The following is a 25,871-nucleotide window of genomic DNA, read 5'->3' on the forward strand; positions in this document are numbered from 1 at the left end:
CAATATCTTTCACTATAACATCTGTCTTATGAGCTGCAGTGGTAGTACACTACAAGTTATACTGTATATAATAATATACCATATAATACACTACAAATTATTGTCTCCACTCTTTATTCACAATATTTCAGCAGTACACACACACACACACACACACACACATATATGTATATATATATATATATATATATATATATATATATATATATTTTTTTTAACAGAATCATAACCTATGTTTGTGCATACAGAGAGTTTGACTCCACTTTCCAGTGGCTCTCAGTGCACTTACACACAGTACCATTAACAATGTCCAGGAAGGTGCACATAGACATACAGCAAAAACAAGGGCAACCAAGCTCAGCACAGGTAAATAAACATAAACATAAGTCTATTGTGTACATTCCAACTGGGGAAGGACGAAGAAAGCAACAACAATGGACACAAGAGACAATGTTTACGCACAAGTCAACCAGAAGGAAACAGGTGGAAGGTGTGGGAGATTCAAGGAGAGCTGAAATAAACTTTATCTACATACAGTACAGTATGCACATGTATACACATCTGTGTACAGTGTGTACAGCCTGCTTGTTGCTGGGTGATGTATTGCACAATGTGAGTTTAAAACTAATAAATATATAATTTGTAGGTAAGCAGATGCTTTAATTTCACAGGATTATTGCACAGAGATGAACTGTTCATCAGGGTGATGACGTAGGAAGAAGTTGTTGTTGTGTCTTTCTGTTTAGGTGTACAGTCTTCTGTTGCTCCTATCAGAGGGCAGGAGTTGGAAAAGGTTGTGTCCCAGGTGTGAGGGGTCTGCAACAATGTTTCCTCCCCGCTTCCTGATTCTGGAGATGTACCAGTCCTGGATGGTGAGCTGGTTGGCACCAATCATCTTTCCTGCAGTCCTGACTGACAAACCAGACATGTACAGTGAACAGACTGGATGAGGACCTGGATTCTTGAGGCAGGTCAAACTTCCTGAGGTGGAACAGGAAGTACATCCTCTGCTTTTTGATGACTTAGCTGACTGCGCTGAGTCAACTAATATGTCATTCTACGTACAAGCACATGCTTACATTAATGCTTTTATACTTAGTTTAAGTAATAAAGCTTTTACTTAAGTAAATATGTCAGTACAACAAGGTGAAAATGCTTCATTGCAAATAAAAGTTCTCAATTCAAGATGTGTAAAGGTATGTGTGGGTGTAATCTTTGCTGATTTCAGTACATCGTACTTTACAAGCTGATCTGTTTTAATATTAAGTAACAATCTGTCAACATATGCAGTGGAGTAAAAAGTAAATAGTTTCCTCTTTAGAGTTGAAGTAGTATTTTGAAACATCAGCCATTAGACACGTTAGAATGAGTTAAATTTGAACATGTTAAATCTAATCTTGGGACATGTCAATTTAATCCTCGGATACCTCAGTAAAAAAGCCTCTGGAAAAAACAAAACAGAAAATTAATTTTCCCTTTTAACTCCCCACGTAACAGTAGTCCAGGGAGAGTAGGTCAGACTCCATTTAAGTCTACTCTGCCTTTTATCTATATCTGGAATGTGGTGTTCATTTTTATTCACTTAATTAATCTGAAAGTATCCAATGCACTTGCTTGTCAGCAGAGCCCTGAGAAGCTGAGAATCGAGCCTAAACAAACATATTTTGATAAGATCAGAGCTCAGTGGTGTCCACAGTATTCATTGTAAGAGTGTATTATGGATATTACCCTTAGACATATAGTTAAGAAGAGTTAAGTCTATGAGGATTTGTCTCTATTTCTACACACATTTTTCAACTGAATTTCCATGGAAAGAAATGAGAGCTAAACGGAAAAAGGTTTTCAAGAAACAATTCACCCATTAATTTGATCATTACTCACCAAACCCACAAGTTTTTTTTTAAACAAGAAATAAAACGGTCCCTGTCCCTGTTCATGACGAACTTAGTCTTGACTGTGCTCAGATTCAGATTGGCCATCAGCAATAACTGACAAATGGCTGCAAACAACAGTGGGCCGGTGGGAAAAAAAATCTTTACCGACTCTGTCAGTCTCTTTACCAGCCTGCATGAGATTGTAAATCATAAGTACTGAAGAGGATCCTCACCCTTGGTATATTTGTTTTGATTTCATGGACATGGCTCTTATTTATTCATTTATTTGTATATATAAATGTGTATTTTATTTATTAACTTTTGTACTGTTGTTCTCCTGTGGAGTCTTGAGTGTTTACTAGTGGCCACATTGAGAAACTGCAGCATTAAATTTGTCAATTCAACATCAGTGCAGACATGACAGCATACTAACACTTCCTGTATACGATTTCAAACTTCCAAACTGAATCAATCAGAAAAATAACAGAAAGGGAAACCAGCCCTTGTCTTGTAAGTGGTCCCATGCAGAGTCTCTTGTTCTAGGCACAGTTAGATAATCCCAGAATTTGTTGCTGGCCCCAAATTACCTCCACTGTATGTGTCATTTGAAATTATTCAGTGATCAATAACTTACTGTGGTTGATTGATCGAAAATAAATGGTAACTTCTTAGATCATTGATTGATCATTTAAGTGATTTTTTTTAAAAAGCAAAAATGTCCAAACAGTCTCTGGTACAAGCTCTTCAAGTTTGAATATTTGCTAGGTTCCCAGTTTTCTGTGAGAGTAAACTCAGACTTTTGGGGTTTTTGACTGATGATCAAGCAAAATAAAAAAATTTGAATATGTTAACTTGGACCTCAGGGATTAATGATAACCATATTTCACTAATACACTGGACAATAAATAGAAAGAATATAGTTGTCAGACCCAATTACGATGAAAATTAGTGCTGGTTGCAGTCTTGCAGTTCCTCTATGAGGTCCTCTTTGGTAATGAGCTTACAAAGACAAAAAAAGCTGAGTAAATTTCAGAAAAAAGACTCCGAAAAAAACAAAGCAATCGGAAAGAACACATCTTTACAACAAATGAGCTCAATATGAACTAAAACAAAGGTATGATGAATTAAGTAGGCCTAGACAAAAACATAATGGAGTAAACCTGGGGCTTTTTGGGCCTGTGCCATAGGCCTGTGCAGGCTGGGGGCCTGTGGGGGCCTGCCTGTGGGCAGTTGCCTGCTTTGCCCGATTGGTAATCCAGCCTTTATTTCTGTGTATCACAGGTATTTTTCATTTACTATCTGGTGCTTTGTAAGAAAAGAATATTATATTGTAAACATATGCTTTGATAACAAAGTGTATGTTATTAATACATACATACAGACAGACATAATTGATACAAACATGATTATTTGCCTTATTGATATCTCTAAGGTATAATAATTAGTATTAAAACCTATATTATTCTATCTTTGGTCACTGTTTTGAAAGTACAACCCGGAAGTCCTACTACATTGACGTTACCTCACGACTTTATTGTTGCTGTTCCCCTCTATGACCACTGGAGGGCGGTAAACCCTCGTGATTCAGATGACACTTCGTGATAACCTCTTTTTTTAACAGAACAAATGACTTTTTTTAAATGTAAATGTCGGGGGAAAAAAACTATTTCCGCCCAAGTAACATTATCTTAAATTAGAGGTGTTAACGAAAAGTAGGAGAATTAAATGAAAATCTCTTTGGATAACAGATTTAATTCAATTGGACGACTTCAGTGTTTTATTTTTCTGATTGGCTGCAAATACAGCAACTACAACTGATCACTAAGTCAATAACCACAATTATTAAACACGTTTGTGGGAACATTATTAACTGCCCGAAAATATTACTATAAAAAGACGAGTACATAAACTGTTTCGTGAGATTATTTTAAAATATCTTCTGTTTCTTTTGCTCCAAAGCAAATAACCACCAATAAGAAGCCACGCTCCTGCGTGTTGCTAGGCAGATTATGTTAATATATGCAATGCGGCCATCTCTGCAGCTACCATTCTGAGGTAAGAACAACTTGTACGTTTTCCACAAACTGTAAGAAAACCAGGGATTGCTTCACGACCAGTTCTGTAGCTCGACTGCTCGACAGCCTTTCTGTTAATATAAATTAAATCTGTGGGTTGTTTGGACGCATTTGCACCGCTATAAAATATATTTTTTTCGTTGGGTCTCTTTGGATGTGGTTGTTGTTGTTAGTCCCACCCAAAATGGAGCCCGGTCTTCCTTGTTCACAGTAGACTGGAAGGGCTGGGCTCAACTAGAATTGGGGGACGGGTGGGTCTATCCAAATATTTCGGCCCTTTACCGCTTCAAATCCACTTTTGTCAAAAATCGTAGACTGTGGTCCACGTCCTGGGGCCCAACAAGTTATGTCTGTCTGTATGGTCGGTGTTACATTGGGACTAAACGGCTGTAGTGCTAATGTTGCGGTGCAGTAAATGCCCGGGTTTCTACGGCGCTGGTTTTTGTGGTATGGTCCGGTTGGGACCGACAACCTGCGGGGTTAAAATAGGGGGGAATTCAATTTATTATTGATTATTCCAACTAGATTTCTGAATGAGTTTGCGGAGTCCGGACTTTTCGCCGTGGTTTTTGTGTCGATGTGCGGTTGTATTTAGACACCGTTTTCCTTGCGGCCTCATGAGCAAACGTTGACCGCGTTTTCCTTCGTACCCCCGCTGAGAGTCCTGTGTGACCGCTCTGCACGAAGTGACATGCTGCCTTATTTTGGCGTCTCAGTCCTGTCAGCAAGGGCAAAACAGAGTCTGGAGACCCCGAGTCTGTCTCAGATGGCACACGGGGTTGAATTCAGTGCCAATTAGCTCAGAGATGGCTGCTGAAGTGCCTAATTGTAGCAGCTGAACAGCTTTTCCCTACACAAACAAGTCTGGCATATAATGTCTTTGATAAAGCTGTGACAGTAGAGGCTCCATCATCCATAAAGATTACTTCAGACCATACACACATTTCTACAGAACATCTCTAACCTTCAGTGACCTCACAGCCAAACCAGCAATCATTATTTTGCTTTAGTATCATCACAATCACATTTAGCTATGAGCACAATGCGTTATTATTAAGATGTAAATGACCCAAATCCTCTTCTGTGTGTGCATTACAGGCGTCCCTGGCTGTCTCAAGAGCAAAGTGACAGGTGACGTGGTTGGCGACAAGCCTGGCACCGAGCTGCCATGGAGACCAAGCAGGAGTCCTCTGCTGTGTGGAGTCAGACTGCTAACAGTGATTCAGGCAATGCCACACAGGTCTGAACTGCAATGGCTTTATTAGAGTCACAGGCTGTAGAAAAGGATTCAGTACATTTAATACATCAGAGGACAGTTTAAGCATCTCAGAATTTGTCTTTGAACACACCCCCCAGACCAGAAAACCCACCTCTGTCCACTGGCTCCCGCTGCTCCTAGATGCCCAAATTCACCATCCAATTTTATAGCTTTAGGTAGTGGAACAGAGTCGGCTTTTCCAGGTAATAGTTCCTTACCCCCAAACAGGACTTAAGGAGGACATAATCCAACCATTATATGTTCAGCAGTCACCTATACAGTGCTGTGCAAAAGTTTTAGGCACATTAGGTGTTTAGATTCCTCTCCATCACTGGTACCATCAAGTAGACATCTGATTGGTCCCAAATTCACTCTGCAGCGTGACAACAAAACCAAACATGAAGCCAGAGTCATAAAGAAGAACAAGGAGTCCTGCAACAGGTCCCCACAGAGCCCTGATCTCAACATCATGCAGTCAGTCTGGAATTGCATAACGAGACAGAAGACACTGAGACAGACTGAATCCACAGAAGAACTGTAGCATGTGGTTCAAAGCCTTTGTGTACATGTGTTGCAGGTGCATTTTGAAGGCAGCACAGTGGCCCAGATAGTGTACAGTGGAGACCAGGCGGACCGGGGACAGCAGCAGGTGGTATATACAGCAGACGGGAATTCCTATGCGTCTGTGGAGTCTGGAGAGCACACACTGGTCTACATACACCCTGCAGATGGCACTCAGGTACGAAGGGGTCTTGTTTAGAGGAGAGATACTTGCAGCTGAAATTTTATGCATTTAGATGACATTCGTAACAAAAGCGACATGCATTAATGGACAGGTGGGGTTGAATGTTTTGGTACAGTGTTGAAACTGGGTCTATGCATTTTATGAGAGTCATTGTTGACTTTTCCAAAAACGGTTTCCAAAACTCAGTATTAACATTTTCAAGAATTTCATATATTGTCACTTTTTTTCTTTCGACTGTAGAAATTATACATGAATAAATATGTAAAATGAATTCCATGCACTAGGCCCTGCAAGATGTGCTCACAACATTGTGTTACATTTTTGTTTCAGACTGTCTTTGCTGATCAGCCACAGGTGGCTTACATTCAGCAGGATGGTACAACTCAGCAGGTATGTTTACCAGGCGCTGTCACGTTGCTAGCTCACTGTGTGACACATTGTCTTTACAAAACCAAAAAACAACTGGATTTCATCTGTAGGTCACAGTTTTGCTGCCCAGTGGACAGAACATGAACGCTGCCAATCTGCACGTTCTCAGTAATGTAGCGGAGACCCCACAGGCCATCCTGGAGCCAGTGTCCCAGGTGAGAGCACATTGTTTGTGTGCGGCTAATGACCTTTCCAAACAAGTAAACAGCGCTTGTGTGTTCTATTTTTGATCCACATTCCAGCAGACAGCAGGGACACGTAGGGACACACAAGCACAAATTGTTTCATGATGTATGTACACAATGATATTATTTGCTGTTCTGTCAGGTACGTGGCCTGACTAGGTGCAGCTCATATTTGATTTACACTGAGATATTTGCAGTTTATTTGACAGTGACTATGCAAACAGCACATGCACAAAGAGTTTATAGCTAATGCTAATTCTCAACTCGTGTCTCTAGTCAGGCTTTTACATGTACAATTCAGCCAAAACAGTCAATTTTAACAATCATAAAACTACAATTGCTTGTGATCTATAGTTAAAGAAGAGACAACAATAGCACCATAAGCAGACAAATATTCAATAGATATGATTACTGAGAAATGGGTACAGCTTTGATTTGCTTTTAGCCAGCATTTAACCTTTGTTGTAAAGAAGCTTATCTGTTTGAATTTATATCTATCATTATCTTGATTTCAGGTGCACAGATGATGACAAATAAGTAGAGTAGTATCTATTTGTATGAAACTATGCAGGAATACATTTATGCCTTATACCTTATACGAGGAGGCCAAAACTGAAAATGACATAAATAGAAGCAGAGCAGTTGAGTGAGTATTGACTCTGTGAAATGATCACACAAACACAGGAGCAGCTGTCTGCGTCCAATTCGCTCACCTCCATGACGGACATGGCAGACCCCCCCACCAGTCCCCTCGGGGCCACAGACACCACGGACGATACTGATGAAGATGAGGAGGAAGACTCTGAGATGGATGACTGGGAGCCTCCTCAGCCGGAATCATTTAACCCTCACAGCCTCTGTGAGTGACGTCCCCCTGCAGCCATAACTGTCGTCTGTCTGTCTCTGTCAGGACCCGTGTAGAGCAGACACGAGAAGATGTTGAGCAGAGTCTTTTTCGTAGCACTGCAATGCACAGATGTTATGTACTGTGGCTGTGGACACTTATTTTTAAGTACAACAATAAGACAAAGTCGGGCATAGAGTGACATCAAGAATTTTGTGACACATTCTCAGCAATAATTTAAGTTAAAAAGCTGCACAGTTGCAGTATTTGTTGCAAAGCTGTTGCATTGGATGGTGCAGATCTTCATGATCCATTTATGTTTTGTGTTTTCGTGTCCATAGTATGTTAGAACTTAGATCAGATGATCTTTTTATCTGTTGTGTTGATTCTGATTTACTGATTTCTCCCTTTCGTGGCCTCTCAGGGTGCGAGGAGTGTAATAACTCCAACCCCTCAGTCTGTCTGAAACACGGCCCTCTGCACCCCATCCCCAGCCGACCGGTGGTGTCCAAGGCCCGGGCCAGTCTGCCTCTGGTCCTCTACATCGATCGCTTCCTGGGCGGGGTGTTCTCCAAGAGACGCATCCCAAAACGCACACAGTTTGGTCCCGTGGAGGGACCCCTGGTTCCTCAGAGTGAACTACGGGACCACTACATCCATCTGAAAGTAAATCAACACTCTGCATCACTCTTCTCTGTTTAATTGCTTTGAGCTCTTTTTAGTTGTGCAATTTTTATTTTGGAATTTAGTTGTACAGAGTGAAATATTCATTACATGGTCTGCTCTTTTCTGTATGAAGAAATGTATCCCATGTTACCTGAAACATCACAGTCTTTGCCCACTTTGTTAAATATGAAATTGTGATATTGTGTTGGTATACTTCTTGGCCACAGAAAGTGACAACCTGAAACTGACTCTGAAATATATATTTGTGACAGAAGCAGTTATCAGAAAGTGAGAGGTAAATGATAACTGAGGAAAAGTTTCTGTTTGCGCAAGCATGTGCAATCTGGTTGCACTCTTTATACCTAATGTGTGTGTTTGTGCTTGTTGCTGTAGCTGTGTCTGCTGGATACTGAGAAAGACGGAGAGAAGTCTAACGACATGTGGTTGGACCTTTCTGATGAGGACAGCTGTAACTGGATGATGTTTGTGAGGCCTGCTCAGAACCACCTGGAGCAGAACCTGGTGGCCTATCAGTACGGCTCAGAGATATTTTACACCACCATCAAGAACATCCAACCTAAACAAGAGCTCAAGGTCAGTCCTGTGCGCTGCAGTTTATGTGTTGTGTTGCATATACAGCCTGCTTACTGTACTTACTTTCACACTGTGGTCGCTCCCATCAGCAACATTTCCAGCAGCAGCAGACCACCAAAATTTTTCTGAAAGATTTTTACATCTGTGTGATACATGTCCCACACCTGGCAGACAGGCAAAGTTGACCACTAGCTAGTGAGCCAGATCTTTTGCTGAAGAGCTGGTGGACACAAACCAGAAAGAAGAATCAGTCCCAATAAGTAAATTAAATCTGAATATGCTTTTTAGTTAGTGTTTATGATGAGATTTCTCTCTGCAGGTGTGGTATGCGGCATCATATGCAGAATTTGTAAATCAAAAGATCCATGATGTGACGGAAGAAGAGAGAAAAGGTGAGTCTCTGCACATTGCACTACTCACTTTGTTTAATATCAACACCATGTCTCAGCCCTTCTGTTTATGATGACATACGATAACAGCAGTAGATGTTAGTAGCAGTGCTTCCCCCTGGTCCTCACTGTCTGTTGTTTCCTCAGTGCTGCGGGAGCAAGAGAAGAACTGGCCTTGTTATGAGTGTAACCGCCGCTTTGTGAGCTCTGAACAACTGCAGCAACATCTCAACATGCACGACGACAAGTTAAACAGTGTTACTAGGTAAAACCTTGTTTCCTCACCTTTCATATTTTGGCTTTAGCTTCTACCACTCTACAGGCCGTATGACCTCCTCAGGGCATCTTTGCTCTCTCAGATCCAGGGGCCGGGGTCGTGGAAGAGGCAGGAAGAGATTTGGGACAGGAAGAAGACCGGGGAGACCGCCGAAATTTATACGTCAGGATCCACCTGTAGACACTGGTGGGGAGAAGACAACAGTAAGAGACACATTAATGCTTTCTGTGTTGATTAATTGATTGGCTCTAAGTTGTGATCTAGATTTTAATCTAATATCTAACATTTTATTGACTAATATATTATCTGAGAAGTTAACTGACAGATTCATCTGTAATTTAAATAATTGTTAATAGTTGTATCCCTTGTGTTTATTTGATTTATTCTAAAACAAAATGTTTAAAAGTTCTGTAAATGAGCCACTAGATGTCGCACTCGTCCCCCAGCATCTCAGACCAAAACAAACGCTTCGTCAGCCACACCTCCGTCCGTGCAAATCTACGGTTTGTTTTGAAATGTGCGGCTGAAAAACTTCAACCTCTAATAACTTTCTTTTATAATTACAAATTTCGAATCACCTTCTCAATCAGGAGATGCTGGAACAGACGGAGAAGCAGCCGCTGGAAGAGCGAGCAGAGGGAGCTCAGAACGGGCTCAAGGTGGTGGAGATGGAGCCGGAGGCGGACGTCGGGGCTGAGGTGGAGGGTCAGCTTATACCTCCTGCAGGAGAACCGGTCCCGGAGTCCGTCACCCCGCCTTCCAACACCGACCTGCCGGTTCCACTGAAGGAGGACCTGGCACAGAGCAGCCAATCAGACGCCCACCTCACATCTCAGGACATGCGCCGTGCCAAGAGGATACGGGTAAGAAATGAAATATAGGTGTTTAATATTTAGTCTGTTATTTGGTGTGATAGCTATGATTTGCTTTACAACCGTGTGTCTCTCTTCCTCAATGCGTGCTTCCCTCAAAGATGGATGTGCAGGTAGGTGGGACCTGGAGGAGGGCAGAGAAACACGAGGTTCAGAGATTCCTTTTGTCATTTTTCATGGTGTTAATGTTCATGTGACATTTCAGGATATGCCCCCTCCTGCACACTCCATTGCATCATCAGCCTCTTCCTGTGTCTCAGCAGATCAGTGTCAGAAAACATCATCAAGGTTTTCTGTTAGTAGTTCCTCTCTCTCTCTATTTTCTATCTCAGAACGCAGCACTGCAGCACCTTTTCATCAGGAAGAGTTTCCGTCCTTTTAAGTGCACCCACTGTGGAAAGGCCTTCCGGGACAAGGACAAGCTGGATCAGCACCTGCGGGTCCACGGCCGGGATGCCTACACCTTCTCCTGCCACATTTGCAGCAAGAGCTTCATGAGTGACTCGGCCCTGGAGGACCATCTGCTGGTTCACACAGAGAACCGCTCCTACTCTTGTCTCCTCTGCCCAGAAACCTTTGAAAGGTTGGACCTGCTCAAAGACCACGTAGGGGTGCATGCTGTGGACGGCTGCTTCACCTGTCCGTCCTGCAAGAAGACCTTTACTGACTTCATCCAGGTCAGAAATGTTTGTCTCCAGCAGCGTTTGTTAGATGTGACTGGAAGTGAACTGTCAATCTTTTTAGATGTTGAAAAAAACACAATTTTTATATATATATACACACACATAGATCCTGATCAAAAACTACATGTTGGAGAAGTTGTGTTCAACCTGTTCATCATTTATTAAATTCTAATCACTGTGAAGCGAAACTACAGAAGCCTTGAAAGGCAAGTGATTTTTTTTTTTTGGTGAGGAACATTAACACCTCTGAGAGGCAAGTTTGTTTTTTCTGGGAAGAAAAGGAAAAAAAGTGAAAAAGTTTTCACCCCCAGAAATTTTTTTTTCACTTGCCTCTCAGTGGTCATTCTCACAGATGAAAAAAAAAAAACTTGTAAAGAAAAGATTTTTCTACATAGATCGCAGGACTATTTAAAAAAAACAAACAAAGACCTAAGCAAAGACCAGTTAAAGAACCGTTCTCCTCCTCAGGTGAAGAAGCACATACGCTGCTTCCATTCAGAGAAGATCTTCCAGTGCCCAGACTGCGAAAAGGCCTTCTGCCGGCCGGACAAGCTGCGTTTGCACATGTTACGCCACTCTGACCGCAAAGACTTCCTGTGCTCAACATGCGGTAAACAGTTCAAGGTAAGGTGAACAGGGACAACATGTAGAGTTGACTACAGAGTCTGTGTTAGTTTATAGATCTGTTTATGGGCTTTACCATGACTATTCTTTTTCTGTGACATTAAGAGGAAAGATAAGCTGCGGGAGCACATGCAACGAATGCACAATCCCGACAGAGAGGCCAAGAAGGCCGACCGGAACCACCGCTCCAAAACCCTCAAACTGAAGGTGCCCACCACTGACTTCGAGAGCTTCATGTTCAAATGCAGAGTGTGCATGATGGGATTCAGACGCAGAGGGATGCTGGTGAGCAACAACTCACAGAAAGATATTTTTGTTGATGCTGAATTACAGTGCCCCAGCTTTTTTTCCAGCTTTATTTGTCTGGTTACAGGTAAATCATTTGTCCAAGCGTCATCCTGAGATGCGTATTGATGACGTGCCTGAGCTAACGCTGCCAATTATCAAGCCCAACAGGGACTACTTCTGCCAGTACTGTGACAAGGTTTGTTGTTCTCCCATTCAGTGAGCTTTGGATAACACTCATTTATTATTTTCCTTATCTTTATTTTTTTTATTTCAAAGTTGATTCCACGGTCAATGTGAAAATTCAGACATGCTAACCTTTGCTTTGCCTTAAAATCTGCATTGGATCAGAGGAGACCGGCTTTCAGTGTGATGCTAATGAGCTGATCTCTGTGCAGGTGTATAAGAGCGCCAGTAAGAGGAAAGCCCACATACTGAAGAACCACCCGGGGGCAGAATTACCTCCCAGCATCCGAAAGTTGCGACCAGCTGCTCCTGGTGAACCGGACCCGATGCTGAGCACACACACCCAGCTGACGGGCACCATCGCCACTGCACCGGTCTGCTGCCCCCACTGCGCCAAACAGTACAGCAGCAAGGTTTGTAATGAAGCTTCATTAAAGTCAAAGAACTGTACCTGTTAACGTTTATAATAATCTTTCCAGTAATTCACCACCCTGTGCTGTGTCTCAGGCCTCACTGATAACTGTCTGTGTGCTTGTGTCTCAGACCAAGATGGTTCAGCACATCAGGAAGAAGCATCCAGAGTTCGCCCAGCTCGCCAACACCATCCAGGCTCCTTTGACAGCAGCTGTGATCAGCAGTGCCCCTGCAGTCATCAGTGCAGACGGTACCGCAGCTGAGGCTGTAGTGGTAAGACACATACATGTTAAGCACAAATGCTTTTATCTGTTCAAAAGATGTCACATCTGGCGCTGGAAATAAGTATCACACAAAGAAAAAAACAAAGCAGTGATGGTAAAGAACAAAGCTACACAGTGCAAATAAATGTTAATGTTATAGAAAAGGAGACTCAGTACAACAGAAGCAAACAAGAAAGACAGAAAGAGAGAAGGAATGAAGGGAAAAGGTCAAGGAATATACACCAGATGTTATAACTATGATTTTGCTTTTCTCCACAGACCACAGATCTGCTCACTCAGGCCATGACGGAGCTTTCTCAAACACTGACCACAGACTACCGAACAGCGCAGGGAGACTACCAGAGGATTCAGTACATCCCTGTCTCTCAGGCAGGAGGCGGCCTGTCCCAGCCGCAGCACATTCAGCTGCAGGTGGTGCAGGTGGCTCCGGTAAGATCCAGAATCTGATCTAGGACCTGTACCAGTTTTTTTTTTTCTTTTTTTTGACTGAGAATCTCAACAACATTCGGTCTCACGCTCACAGTTATACACTTTGAGTCCTGGGATACACAGAAGTCCAGTCAGAAAGGAGAGGAAATTTTCCTTGTTGGTCTGGGATTTAAACTGGCAACTTTTACTTCTGTTGTTGTTTGTACCTCTGCTGTGGCCAAACAACTGATCACTTTTAAGATACTCATCACTTAGAAGAGATTGATTGGTTTGTTTTTCTTTGTGCTCAAATCAAAAGGTTTGAAGGTTACAGGGAGGGCTGGAAGTAACCAGCAGGCGCCATGAGGATTCAGGCAAATTACTGCTTTGGTTTTTAAGTTTATCTTCAGACATTTCTGCAGCTAAACCACCCTTTCATTTCATTGTTCTTTGCTTGTACAGTAAGTTGACAACATTTATTTGAATTAAAATGTGGGTTGAGATGAATTTAAGTAACACTAACAAGTATTAATTTTCTCTATGTTCCACAGGCATCCTCTCCACATTCACAGCACCCCACAGTCGATGTGAGCCAGCTGCATGACCCTCACGGCTACAGTCAGCACTCCATCCAGGTACAACACATCCAGGTCACTGAACCCTCAGGCACTGGACAAGGTGCCACCCAGGTGAATCCTCATTACTCTGACCCTGGGGTTAGGTTGATGAGTAATTTGTAACACACATATTTATGACATGTATAAAGTGTTGGTCTTTATAAGAATCTCAAAATCCCATCCAACTTTGCACTCTGTTATAGAAACTACCCAAAATGTTTGATAACAGAATCTCTTCTCCCTCTCTCAGGTAACTGGTCAGCCTCTAAGCCCCTCCTCCCAGCAGGCTAGTCAGGAGCTGAGCCCCGCCCAGTTGACCCCCGTCACCCTGGCTCAGAGCCACACCCTGCAAACCAGCAGCACCCAGCAGCAACAAGGGACTGTGCAGCATGCTTACATACCTAGTAACTGGAACTACCGAGGTTACCGTGAGTGCCACTCGTGTCACACACTGTATATTTTGATGTCTTTATACCGTCTGATTGGATGTTAGGTTAATATGTTAACTTCTTATTGCTACAGCATCTGAGATCCAGATGATGGCTCTACCTCACACTCAGTATGTAATCGCCGAGGCCAGCACACCTGTATCCGGAGTCAACAGCAACCAGGTGAAAACGGTGGGTAAATGCTGTCTGACACCACTGATGACCACTGATGTTGTTAAGGAAATCAGTGCTTCAGCTGAAGCACTTTATCTATAGATATTATCTATATTTTTATCATCTATGTTCTGATTGGTAAGGCTCTCACTGCAGCTGCAAGTGCCAGCACATCCTGACAAAGATATATATCTGAGTCATATGAATGTGCAGTAAAAAAAGATCCCTAAGAAATAAACATTTTCACAGCCTGGTACAGGAAATGTATTTGCTCTCTATAGCTAATTACCCTTTTCGTAGTAGGGGGTCAATTTATTACTCACCTGCTTAAATTTTATTAAGGCTTAAAGTTATACGTAATTGAGGGCATGGGTGAGTCTATGCTTGCTACAAACTGGCATGCCCTGAAGTCTGGGCCCTGCACAGGCTCCACCCCTTTGGCCATTTTGGGATTAGCCCAGGGGTTTGCTGTACACCAAAGCTTTTTTAAAGCTGATTACAGAATTTCAGATTCTGTGTATTCATCTAAACTGTATACTTAAGGTTACTGTCAAACTAAGGGGTATGTAGCTTTTTATGGCTTCAAACCTGTAATTTGACTTCTTATTGATGAAGCGCACGTGAAATGCATTGTTTACTCTCTCAGTAGATCTAGAAATAATTGATCTTTGCTCTACATGCACAGTTTCGTTGCAAGATGAGAGTTACATTCTAGACAATACAAAATAGAAAATGAGCAGAAATTCTGAATTGAACATGGTGGCTAATGTGGAAGTTAAGATGTTCTCCTCCCTGTCCTGTAGACACACTATGTTATCTCCGAGGGTCAAACTGAGCTGGAGACGAAACAGACTGTTCCTCAGACCTCAACCCAGGCCCACACTGAGCATCTGGAGCAGCAACCGACCAATCAGCAAGCCACCACGCAGTACATCATCACCACAACAACCAATAGCAGCGGCACTAGTGAGGTTCACATCACGAAACCCTGAACTGTACAAGAATGAACACTCACAAACTGATCGTGCATGTAGACCTCAGACGCTTGTGGGCACATGAGTGAATAAATACATGGATGGAAACTGACTCGGGTTCATAGAGAGATAAAATGGGGAGGAATGGACGACCAGCACAGTTTTATGTGTCTGTAAGTTGCAATGATGATTTTGAACAAAATACATAAAGACAAAAACTTGTCTGGTTGAGCACACAGCAATGGAAGGTGTGGAATTTTTCAGAAACACTTTCAATGAAACTACTGACACTGTGAGGGACATGATATCAAATACAGGCTTCCTGTGCAAGTTTTAAATTATTGAAAATGAACAAGATCTTTTTGAGGTCTGGAAAAGGTAGAGAGGTTTTGTTGCTCAGTCCTTATACAGATTTGAGTGCCCATTTTACATATTTGTAAAGTTGTAGACGTTTCTTGAAGAACATTATTTGTAAATGAAACTGCAAAGAAATACAGAACTGAAAAATATGGGAAAGTACTGTATGAAGTAATCCTTCAAAACAGGTCATTATGTTTTTGTCCAGTGTAAGTACCCCACATACCCTCTGTTGTGTTGTATATTTGCATATCATTGCTGATATCGGATGTGATTTTTCTCCATTAATTTCCTCTGAAATGTCTCAGACATCTGTTTTTATTTACATGCTGGATTGTCCTGGTTTTCCAAAAATTAGAATGAGCTATTTTTCTCTCTTTTTCTTTGTCATTGTCACAACCACAACACCTGTGTTTTTATAGTAAAATTTTTAAAAGCAAACACAATCGGTTCTACTCTTCTAAGACTGAAGACTCGCTGAATTTTACTAACTGCATTTGGTTTTATACGTTTCTGCTGGTTTTTATGGATATAATTTAACTTTTAACCTTAAGGACTATTTTGTTTTTAACATAACCAAAAGGTAATCATTTCAGATTGAATGGCACCAGGAAAGTTTACCTAAGGAGTAACAGCACCAGGCTGAAGACCTCTTATGCGAGGTGTGGTTAGAAATGTGACGTTACACCTTTAACCACACCCAACAGTGATGTCACAGGGCAAGGTGAGAAGTTGGAGGTGATTGGGGGGGTATTAGGGGCTGCATTTTAAATTTGAATTTTTGTGTTTCTGTACCTGACATGTATCAGTCCGAGAACAAAAAAATGTTCAGGATTTCCTCAAACACCTTTTTTTTTTTAAAATCCAGAGCAACACAGCAACCAGCAGTCCCATGGTTAAGCTCTTCCCTTGGTGCCTGTGCAGAAAGCTAACGTTGTTTTTAAAAGCTTGGAGCCAAATACAAATCATTCCTCAGTGAGACACACACAAGACAAATGACTTCAAAGTTCAAAATACCTTTTCAGTCCCCGAAGTAATACCAGTGAAAGATTTACAGACAACACCACAGAGGTTTGCAACTGAACATCTTAGGAGCTCAACATCATACAGTGATGAAGGGTGTTATGGGATCATTTCATTGTATCAATCTGTTTATTAACTTACAAAAAAACCCCAAAACAAACAAAAAACAGTGCAAGAGCTTAACTTTGGTTTTGGTACTGAAAGGGCAGCACAGTATTTTAGAATTAACCACTCAGCAAAATTCAGTTTGGGTCTTTATTTGTCAGGGTGTTATTCTTGTTATTGCTGCTAGATGGCGACATGGCCTCAGAAAACAAACTTCTTCACCATCAAAACTTTGATAGTTAACAAGATAGATAAAAACAGAAAAGGTGTTTGCCTTAATTATGTTTAAATATTAATGAATTACAAAAAGATTTTTTCGATTTGTAAACCTCTTTCTCAAGATGAATCGCTGTTCAGCTTCCAACAGGTTGTTCATGTGCTGTCTGTCTGTATCTGTCAGTGATGGCAGAGGGAAAGAAGTCACTGTTGGAGGTGTTGTAGTTCCCTCCCGAGTACCTGGGTGGAGCAGGGCTTGTCCTCCAAACAATTGTGGTCAGTATGCTTACCACATTCCTGCACGGATGGAATGTGGGAAAGGGAAAAAAAAAACTACTAGCTACATAAAACAAATCTTCCAGTAGAACCAGTTTGACAAGCTTGTCATGCTACAGAAGTAATCACATATAGAGCAGGGAAATGCTGTTCATCCAACTGCTCTGCTGCAGTTTCAACCAGCATGTCTGTGTCTAAGTTGCTCCCATGCCTCGGCTGACAGTCATTCACACAAAAGGGCAGGGGGGTACGGGACAGGCAGAGAGAGTGGGCTGGGACTGTAAATGGATGGAGGAAGTAAAAGAGGTCGGGGAGGGAGAAACTCCCGAGAGGAGACAAGAACTGCTGAGGTAGGTAGACCTGTGTGTCATTCAACAACAGGCCTTTCATTTCAATCAGCTTTTGAGTGGCAGGGCTCTTATTACCTGCTGCCACAGGGAAAGGTCTGAGTGAAATGATGGTACATCAGTACATCTCTCTGCTCAGACTGTTGAAAGTAAATGTTTTCGTGCTTCATTAGGCAGATATCTGTCAACATTTGTGATGGCTGACTGGCACATCTAACTGCTTACCTCTACACCTGAGCTAAAAGACCTGAGGTGATTGTCAATTATACATCACAGTGCTGGTTTGTGGATTAATCATTAATGACTCTGCTGGACCTGGCAGCTGTTCTCTCATGATAAATGTGTCACAATCTGCCCCTTGAGTGACTTCATACCTGGACTGTTATTTCCTGCTTTATTTTGAAATTACTTTCCTTTTGTGTCTTCCTGTCTTTGTTTTTGCTCACCCTTGTGATTGTCTGCTCTGCCCCGATTAGTTTCACCTGTGTCCTATTGTCTTCCCCTCACAAGAGTAATTAAGTCTTGTATTCCCTTCACTCTTTGTCAGTTTTGTATGTGTCTGTATTTGGTACCAGAAGTTGGATTTGAATTTAATTGAATTTAATCGTGACAGTAGGATCTGAAAGTATGGACCCTGCAGATATCCCCTCTGAGGATGAGTTTTATGATTTGTTGGAATCCCTCATTTGGCTCTATCGGGCTTGGAAAAGAAGGCGAGAGAACAAAAAGGCAGCTGTGAGGATGGCACACAAGGAAGTGTCCAAAAGGCGACGGCATGTTAGCCACCAGTCTGTCTGCCAGCTGATGAGCACCAGTGTGCTCCTGGGTCATCTTACCTCCATCCAGTACTCCACTCAGCTTGCTTTCAGCCTACAAACCTCCAACCTGAATAACAGTTGGCAAGTCCCAGGCTCACAAGCCTCCAGCCTGCCTCCGAGTTTCCTAGCTCTCAGCCTGCCAGCGTTGGATCTGCATCCAAGTCAGCTCGGTCATGGCCTGATTGCCTGCAGCCTGCATCCAAACCTGCTAGGTCCCTTCTAACTGTCAGTTGGCTAACTCCCTACAGCACAGACAGAGAGCCTGGGGATGATCTGCCTGCAGCTATCACCCATAGCCTCTATTTTTCTCCAGTCAGCTACCCTCAAGCAGACTAACCTCCAACATGCTAAGCTACAGCCTGTACCCTGGCCAACAAGCCTCCAGCCAGTCTCCATGCCAGATAGCCTCTGGCCTGCAAGTCTCAAGCTAACCTACATCCTGCCTGGTCCTGCTCCTAAGTTGAACCTGAACTCTGAGCAGTCCCCTTGCCTAGGCGGTCAGTGGGCTATCTCCCTGAGATATAGGGGCCAGAGCTCCTTGAAGGAAGCGTGGGTCTTCGGGACATTGATTCCTCAAGCTTCCCAGCACCACAATTATTCGGCTGCCTGGCAATACAGAACCTCAACTGCTGAGCAACCACCGAGCCTCAGCTGCTAAGTGACCAATCAAACCCCCCCGCTGAGCCTCCAGCCAGACCTTGAGTTGGCCATCCCTGCCGATGTTCTGTCTGTTCCTTCATTGGCGGTCTTAGTCGACATATGCTCCTGGTTCCCAGTCAGCCGTCTGACTGACGCTAGCCCCAGATCTCCTATCAACAGTTCTGCTCACACGCTGACTTACCAGATCATCAGCCAGATGTCTTTTCCGCTGCTGAGCCAGATCCTGAGCTGCCCATTTCGTGCCCTGCACTCTGCCTTGTCCAGCAGTTGGTTGTTTGGTTTTCCTCCAGCTCTTCTTCATGAGGGCAACAGCCTCCTCTGATGCCCTTCAGCTCTGTCTCTTGGGGGACCTGTCTTCACCATTGCCCTCTGCTCAGCCTCCTGAGGTGCCCCACCTTTACCATTGGCCTTCTGCTCTGCCCCTAGAGGGATCTTGAGCAGCACCGCCTGTCTGCTTAGGTCCCCTGCTGTTCCTCTGAGATCCCCAGGCCCATTCCTGACTTCCTGTCAGTTTGTCTGTTTTGTTCCTGCATTTGCTGCCCAAAGTTTTGCTTTGCAACCTGCTTGGAGCTTCTGTTTATGTTTCTGCTTTGTTCCTGTTCATGTTTCTGTGTTTTCCCCCCAGTGCTTTAGCCTGCCAGTAAGTTTTGGGGCATTCTCTGTTGATCTTAAAATGCCTTCACTACCCTTGTGTGTCTGCATTTGGGTAGAGAAATCATTGAATTGTGACAAAATACCAGTTGTATGGCAAAGCACTGTTTAAAACCTCAAACTTAATTCTAAATTTGTCAAGATCCCACAATTTCTAAAGATGACAGATTGTATGAAAGGTGAAGAAAATAATATAAAATCTAACTCCCATTTTCCCATTTAGCACCTATTATTACTCTTTTTTTAATTTTTAATCAACCTGTCCTCACTCTGTGTTGCTTTCTAATGGTTTGCTGTCTTTATCTCTACCTCATTACTCTTGCAGTTCAAATCAAACGCCAGCTGATGGTCAGCCACATCATACATATTGGTTCCAGGCTCTGCAGAAACTGCGACCCTGGAAAAGTTGGTGCAGTTTAGCTCCAGCAGGTGTAGTGTGGTTAGTCTGCCAGGTAGAGGCCCTGCTGCACCCCTCTGTGTCACTGGCAGATGTATGCTGGGGGCTCCTGTTGGTGTGTTTACTGTGGATGCTTCTGGGAGCCTGTGTTTATGCCCTGAAGTACTGCCAGCGGCCAGGACAGAGCCAGGTGAGTGCAGAGGTGTGAACCAGACCTTGACCCTGTTGGTGCATTTGAACGTTTTATGTATATTCACGGGCTTTGCTTCAATTCAAGGCGGAGCCTCCACAGTGGATGCAGCAGGAGGTTGTGACGGAAAACAGGAGTAGCCAGTGTTCATGGTGAGACCTCATTATCTTCATCGCTACACCTTCTTTATTAGATTTTAAAGTTTTTGTTTTCTATCAAATGTTTTTATTTCAAAATTCCAGTATATCTTTAGTTGTGAGGGATGATCATATTTATTAGATTCTTTATTTATGGACCTAACCTCCCCACTGTCTATGATTGCAGAAAAAGTGGGTGAAATCAAAAAACTTTTTAAATTACTCCATATAAAATACATGGTCACTGTAGTCTCCTTATTTCTCCAGGGCGTCCCAGTCGAGGAGCCCAGGCCACAGCGTTCTTCTGGGCCTTGCCCTGGCCAACAGCCTGCTGCTGTGTGTGCTTCAGGAGCCCCTTCCAGACCCCTGTGTGCCCCACATTCAGGCTCTTCTCTCCAGGCTGGAGGTAAGAAGGAAGAAACCACCTTGTGAAATGCCCTCTTTCTCACACACAGCCGCCTCCAGCAATCCTTGTCATCTCCTGTGTTTTCAGTTGCGCTCTGCATGTAGATCAGAGTAAAGTCTGTTGGTAATATTACAGAGATCAGACATGGCACTGAGGAATACACAGATATTCTAGCCTGGGGCAAGACCCTCCATCACTGAGCTGCTGTTATCTGCACTCTGAATTAACCAGACTGGCAGAGGAGAACAGTTTTAATGTTTTGACTCCTTTTGCCTTTCCTGTGTGTGCCACACCACCAAAGAGGCTCTGTGATTGCAATGTCATTTGGTTTGGCAGCCTGTTAGTCCAGTATTTTGTTCCATGGAGAAATAAATGTATGCATTGAATGGATTACCATGACATCCCCTGAGGACGAATCCTCTTTCTTTTCTGACTTTATTCTAGCACCATCAGCATGTCAAAATATCCATGAGTACAACACTGTTATTCATGACACAATATCTCAAAATAATGACTGAAATTAGGTGTGACTTACTGGGAGCTTTATGCTTACAAATGTGCTGACATGCTGGACTGAGAACGCGGCACCACCTTCTGGCACCAGCCTCAGGCCAAACTTTAACTGCGACTATTGGCAAAGATTTCACAAAAGTGCTCTATCCACTTTTCACCATGAGGATTGCAGCCTTTTGTCTGCTTTAAATCATATTCCTCCTCTGAATGGTAGTGTTATAACTCTCCTGTGTTGGAGTTTATCATTTCATATTTTGGTTTCCTTTTGTTGTGAGTCTACCAAAAATGTATTTTTAAATAAATGTCAACTGCAGAAGTTTTGGCTTTTTTAAACTAAAATATCTATAACTAAAATAGAGGGCTGCATGTGTAGAACAGATGTCTTGGTGTAGAATAGATATAAAATACAACAAGTAGATTCCTGCACTGTCTTCATTTGGTGGATGCAGCACTGTGATCTGTACATTTTGCAGAAATAGCTTAAAGGGCTTTGCTCAACCAAGCAAACCCACAAGACTAAACCCAGCCCTCTCATTCCTCTTTTTCACTGCAGTCAGTGTCTCGCACACTCGAGAAAGCTGATACCAGATCAGAGGTGACAGAGGGAGAGGTGGACCAAGACTCCATACTGAAAGACAAAGTGAAGCTCATCTGCACCTACCTACATCAGAGGCGAGGCTCAGTGACTAGTGAACTTGTCATTAGGTTTTTTTCAGTTCAGCTGGATTAACATCATACACTCCTCTCTGATAGGATGAGGTCACTGCGTACTCTCATCCAGGTGCAGGGGGATTTCGAGGCCAGTGTGAAGGACATGCTGGAGGGCCTGGATGGCCTCTGGGCTCAGCTGGAGGAGTTACACACTGGGGTCACGCTAACCAAAGAGGGGAGTCGAGGCCACGGAGACCTGGCCTTGGCCTGCACAGATGCAGAGGTAAGCAGGTGTGAAGGTCTGTCTGCATATCTCTGGTAATGGTATTTTAGTGTTGGATTTGTTTTATATTTCACTTAACCTAAAGTTACAACTTTTTTACTGTATAAGAAATATGTTTTTCATAAGTGAACAACAACAGTTGTCTCCTTAGTTTTAGCTTCTTTTTAAGAACCATGAATCTTGATGATTTACATTAACATTTTCCTTGTCACTGCCATTGGATGTTATTTGTAATACTCTTATGTGTTTGGCAAAGAATCTGTTCGCTGTCCTGGTTCACTATAGGAACAGACTTCAGTGCTGCCAGACTTATCTGAAGGACAGCACACAACTACTGCAGGTAAAGTTTTCCTCATGTAATAAAAATCCACCTCTGATATTTCCTGCTGTCTTCACTCAGGAATCCCCTTTGCCTTGTTTCACAGGAGTTAACCTGGAGTCACACTCACACGAGCAACAGTGTGAGCAGCAGCATTGAGTCCGTCTGGCCAGAGCTGTTGCTTCAGTCCAACATTGAGCAGGTACACTAAATTCTGCCCCTTACACAAACAAATATTGTTCATAGGTTTATGAACCAGGACTAAAAACTCTCTCCTTGTAGTTTGACAAGGTGCAGGAGAATTTCCTCTCCCTGGAACAACAGACCTCCACGTTCCAGGCCCACTTGGAGGGACTTAGAAAGGAGAATCAGGAAGGACATGCGAGGCCCCTCGCTCATGCTAATGGGTCCAATTCAAGCTCAGTCTCTCCACAGACTTCCCCACATCTCCATAATGGACGCACAAGTGATGTGTCACTGGAGCATTGTGACTCAAACTCAGCATCACCGTCTGCCTCCTCAGTGGATGAATACGCAGAAACAGACACTCCTCTCTCACTGTGTGAGAGGTCGGCTTTGCAGTTCTCCTCCACTTTTGGACTCCTGCGTAAATCAGGAAGGAGAAAATGATTTTTATCAAAATGTACTTGGCATGCACAGATATGAAAAAATTATTCTGTAACTTCTGTTCCTACAGTAGCGAGTTTACATATTCACTACACATTCAACTAACATTGTGTAGTCACTTATAGACTGAATTTATGAATAGTTCATAAAGTCAGCTCATTTATTTACAAAAAACAGGTAACAGTAATACTTTAATGGGGGACTATGCCCATACTGTTTCAATAGCTTGTCAGTCAAATGAATATTATATGACAGACTGTGAGCTTATAAACAAGGCATTTTTGTAAATAATTGAGTCGCGATAGTAATGAATGAGGTATAAATAAAGGCTTCAAATTTAGTTTGAAGTTATTTCATTTGTTTATTTGTATTGTATTTTTTTTTATTTTATTTAGTATTTTGTAATTTTTCTGTGTTTTTAAAAACGTAAACACAGCATGTTTAATGAGACTCAACAATCTCTGTGTTGTACGGTGACCCTGAGATCTCAACACACCACAACTTAAGAAAACACATGCAAATAGACAAAACAAACAAATTCATAAAAGGTCTTCAACAATTTGACAACACATGTACTGCAAATACAACACAACCGAATACACAAAAGCTGTTCTGGAAACACTTATGTAGTGTTGTAAGTATTAGCAGAGTGTTTGTGTATTTGGTTGTGTTGTGAGGATTTGCAGCACATGTGTCGTGAAATAAATGTAGATGTTTTCTGAATTTGCTTGTTTTGTCTATTTGCATGTGTTTCCTAAGTTGCAGCATGTTGAGCTCTCAGGGCCACCGTACAATACCATATGAGATTGTCAAACCCATCAATAGACAGGATGGTCTTTACATGCTTCAGTGTCCTGGTTTATGAGTATACCACCAGGCACCCACACCCTGGGTATGAGGCCATCTACTCTACTGTAAATGGGATAAGACACCAGTATTACAGATGGGATAGTCCTGATCATAATCAAAATGCGCGCCAACATTTATTATTAGAATTCTCTATTCCCAATTTAAAAGAATAAATTGACAGTAAAGAATTCTTATACTGTATATTGCTTGGATCTTCATATCTAGGCCTGGGACACCCGTAAAAAAGATCTGCAAATTGGTTCACAGAATGATCAATGAGTATCAAATGTTACTGTTTACATTTTTAAAAGGATGAAGGAGAAGGTTAAATGTGTGTGTGTGTGTGTGTGTGTGTGTGTCTAGTGAAGGACAGGTTTGGGTGATGATGTCCTGCTCTCTTGGGATGACATGCCTGATCCATCTCCATTGCCTTCTCATGATGATGGTGGCCATGTTGTCTTACCAGCACTGGGCGAGTAGATGTTGGTTGGGGATGGTATTGGACCAGAAGATTTGCAGTACTTTCAATTGGCTTTTTGTGTGAAAGGTTGACAGCTTGTGGAGATCACTTTGTGTCATTCTCTCACATTCAGGGTCATATAGCAGGTTGGACAGGACACAGCTCTGGTACAGGCTTAGCTTGGTGTTGGTGCTGTACTGGGCCGACTTTCAGACGTTCAGGTTTTGGAAGGTGTTTCTAGCCTTGCTGAGTCAGCTCTTGATGTCACTGCCGGCTCCGCCGGCTCCACCTTAATGTCTGACAATGCTGTCTCAGTAGGTGAACTCTGCAGTTGTGGGTAGGTTTGTTTGTCTACTTGGATTGGTGCAGGGGTGGGGATGTTCAGTGTCATCGACTCCATTTTCTTCTGACTGGTCTTCAGGCCCACTTGCTGTGCAAAGATGTGGGGATGTTTTCTTCTGCATGTGCTGGGAGAGTGTGTGCGAAACCAGGACCAAGTCATCAGCGAAGTCTAGGTCTTCCAGTGGTGAGAAAAGGGTCCATCTGATGTTGGTTTTCAGTGGTTCTTCTCATCACCCAGTCTATGGCTATGTTGAAAAGTAGTGCAGACATCACACAACCTTGCCTCACTCCTGTCTTGACTGCAAAACTGTATTGACTGTTTCTTACTTGGCACGTGTCATAGAAACTCTTGATGAGAAGAACAATCTGTTGTGGGATAGACTGTCTGTGTGGATGTTGTCAAAAGCATTCTCAGATGAATACTATGCAAACACTCTGCTGTCTACCTCAAGCTCAAGTGCATCCCAACTCCTCATAGACACACTTCAGTGGACAACAACCGGTACTTCAGTTTTGAGATACCCTGGAGTAAAAAGCCATCAGAAATTAGTGTGAAGCTCGAAAACAAAGAGCAGCTAACAGAATGTGAACTGATTCGCCTGAGCTCCTAACCATCTGCCCTACACCAGGGAAGGAACATCTTGGTGAAATTGATGGTTTCAACTTATCCTGTTATTGTAGGTAGTGGTGGTACCAAGCAGCTACAGAGCAGATTTGACAATCTGATGAGGAGGAAACCTCCCTTTACTCAGAAAGACAAGCATCCAGCACAAGTGAGGGTGAAGACCTACCTTCCAAGATGATGAGACTTGATACATATGGCTGGGTAAATGGGCAACTAAAGCAACTGCCACTAAGTGAAACCTCGGAGAAACAGGAAGAACATGCACAAAAACAGAAATAAAGACACTAAAAGTACTGAGGAGAAAATGGTGGAAAGTTTCTACATTCAGAGAAAC

General features: G+C 42.7%; 2 protein-coding genes across 4 annotated transcripts; both read left to right on the forward strand.

The window, feature by feature from the left end:
* The first annotated feature begins 3,865 nt into the window (after positions 1-3,865).
* Positions 3,866-16,088, forward strand: prdm10 (PR domain containing 10). 3 transcript variants are annotated; one of them, XM_071496743.1, is made up of 23 exons: positions 3,866-3,929; positions 5,048-5,189; positions 5,785-5,946; positions 6,283-6,342; positions 6,432-6,536; positions 7,251-7,425; positions 7,835-8,076; positions 8,470-8,670; positions 8,990-9,062; positions 9,207-9,324; positions 9,419-9,539; positions 9,927-10,199; positions 10,541-10,885; positions 11,360-11,515; positions 11,621-11,800; positions 11,889-11,999; positions 12,199-12,399; positions 12,530-12,673; positions 12,943-13,113; positions 13,644-13,781; positions 13,960-14,137; positions 14,232-14,329; positions 15,115-16,088. In XM_071496743.1, the coding sequence occupies exons 2-23, from the start codon at positions 5,118-5,120 to the stop codon at positions 15,301-15,303; spliced, it is 3,513 nt and encodes a 1,170-aa protein (XP_071352844.1). In that variant the 5' UTR covers positions 3,866-3,929; positions 5,048-5,117; the 3' UTR covers positions 15,304-16,088. The 3 variants fall into 3 exon arrangements, with proteins under 3 accessions (XP_071352844.1, XP_071352845.1, XP_071352846.1); XM_071496744.1 differs by lacking the exon at positions 3,866-3,929 and adding an exon at positions 4,130-4,200; XM_071496745.1 differs by lacking the exon at positions 3,866-3,929 and having other exon boundaries at positions 4,973-5,189; positions 13,644-13,727; positions 15,115-15,438.
* Positions 16,089-17,369: 1,281 nt separating this feature from the next.
* On the forward strand, positions 17,370-23,601 carry LOC139632327 (uncharacterized). The gene is made up of 9 exons (XM_071497211.1): positions 17,370-17,612; positions 20,064-20,325; positions 20,413-20,477; positions 20,730-20,868; positions 21,935-22,053; positions 22,135-22,315; positions 22,572-22,655; positions 22,741-22,836; positions 22,917-23,601. The coding sequence occupies exons 1-9, from the start codon at positions 17,470-17,472 to the stop codon at positions 23,262-23,264; spliced, it is 1,437 nt and encodes a 478-aa protein (XP_071353312.1). The 5' UTR covers positions 17,370-17,469; the 3' UTR covers positions 23,265-23,601.
* The last annotated feature ends 2,270 nt before the right edge of the window (positions 23,602-25,871 follow it).

The sequence above is a fragment of the Trachinotus anak genome, unplaced genomic scaffold (genome assembly GCF_046630095.1).
Source record: "Trachinotus anak isolate AG129_WGS33_773 ecotype Australia unplaced genomic scaffold, CSIRO_AGI_Tana_v1 ptg000014l, whole genome shotgun sequence".
Taxonomy (NCBI): Eukaryota; Metazoa; Chordata; class Actinopteri; order Carangiformes; family Carangidae; genus Trachinotus; species Trachinotus anak.